At 33.4% G+C, this 1,402-nt stretch overlaps 1 protein-coding gene across 3 annotated transcripts in view; it reads right to left on the bottom strand.

The window, feature by feature from the left end:
• Positions 1–1,402, bottom strand: part of LOC108694517 (glycine-rich cell wall structural protein 1.8-like) — a 6,062-nt gene that overhangs the window by 3,497 nt on the left and 1,163 nt on the right. For all 3 annotated transcript variants that reach the window (XM_018204079.1, XM_018204082.1, XM_018204081.1), the window contains exon 3: positions 333–887. In XM_018204079.1, the coding sequence (XP_018059568.1) occupies positions 333–887 (555 nt within the window). The remainder of the gene's footprint in view (positions 1–332; positions 888–1,402) is intronic.

Here is a 1,402-nt window from a genome sequence, read left to right as displayed (position 1 = left end):
TATATATATATACAAAGAAATAAATGATATACAAAGAAATAAATGATATACAAAGAAACAGATGATTCAATATTTTGTGATCAATTGTTATCCAATTCCAACTCTGTGTCACCAGTTAATTATTAAAACATTGTAGCACATAAGATATATCTATATAGAAAATAATATATGAAAAGTAACAGCGAAGCGATTAATTATGACATTATTTTCGTGAAAAATTACATAAAAACATAGTGCAGAAAATTCATAGAGCTGCCACACCAGTTAGTGCATTAGAATCTCAACGATAATTGCACAATGACTTTCGAATGTGCTCGATCATGAAGTGTCACCTGGATTAGACCTTGGCTCCTCAATGATGATGACCTCGATGGGCTGTTGTTTTGGTTTACCATAATGCGGTTGACGATGGTGATGGTGGCGATGGGGATTCGGACGATACGGCGGATATTGCGGAGATTCCTCGACAACGACAATCACATTTCCCTTATTAGTTCCAGGCGGTCGGTAAGGTATCGAATAGACAGGTGAAGTTGGTTGAGAAAGCGGCAATGTGTTTATGGGAATTACTTCTATTTTATCTATTCCTCCGCTAGGATATTTGTTGGGAATCACATTCACGCCGCCACTACCTAAGACGTTAGCACCCGCGTTCGCATTTGCGTTAGCATTAATGTTAGCGTTGCCGTTTTGAGGTTTAGAAGGATAATAAGAGGGACTAACAGAATACCCTCCGCCATTGGCATTGGCGTTCGCGTTAGCGTTAGCACTGGACTGAGAGCCACCATAACTTCCGTAATTTGGTTGACTAACTTGAGAAACGCCAGGATAATAACCGCTATATCCACCATTATTGTTGACATACCCCCCAGGATTTCCCGAAGAACCTATGTTAAAAACACGTCATTAACGTGTTAACGATAATAATAAAAGTGATAATAATAAAGATTAAAATTTAAACACAAATCTAAATAAGAAGACTTATTCTTAGAAAATAATAAAATATAGCAGAACTCCGTTCATCCATTTAACGAACAAATTTGTGCTCAGTTTTATAAATATACGAACTCATAGCTTAGTTATTTGAAACATTCGAATAATAAGAATTTGACTTCAATTTTCTAAATATTAATTCCTATTATTAAAACTAAATGTACTGATAGAGAAGAAAGCTAGTGAATCAACCAAATTATTCAGTTATCGAAACTATTTATCTTGTCCCTTCACGTTTTTCAGATAAACGAAGTTCTAATGTCTACAGACAATTAAAAATGAAACATTATTATTCAAGATATCTTGCAGAAAATCTTAAAAATTTATAACATCTCCAAGATATAAAAGCATGAGATATTTGAATAATATTTTAAAGATATTATGATTATATATTATTATATATATTATT

Source organism: Atta colombica, unplaced genomic scaffold, assembly GCF_001594045.1.
Source record: "Atta colombica isolate Treedump-2 unplaced genomic scaffold, Acol1.0 scaffold12, whole genome shotgun sequence".
NCBI lineage: Eukaryota > Metazoa > Arthropoda > Insecta > Hymenoptera > Formicidae > Atta > Atta colombica.
Note: the sequence above shows the minus strand (reverse complement) of the source record. Positions and strands in the feature narration are given on the sequence as shown.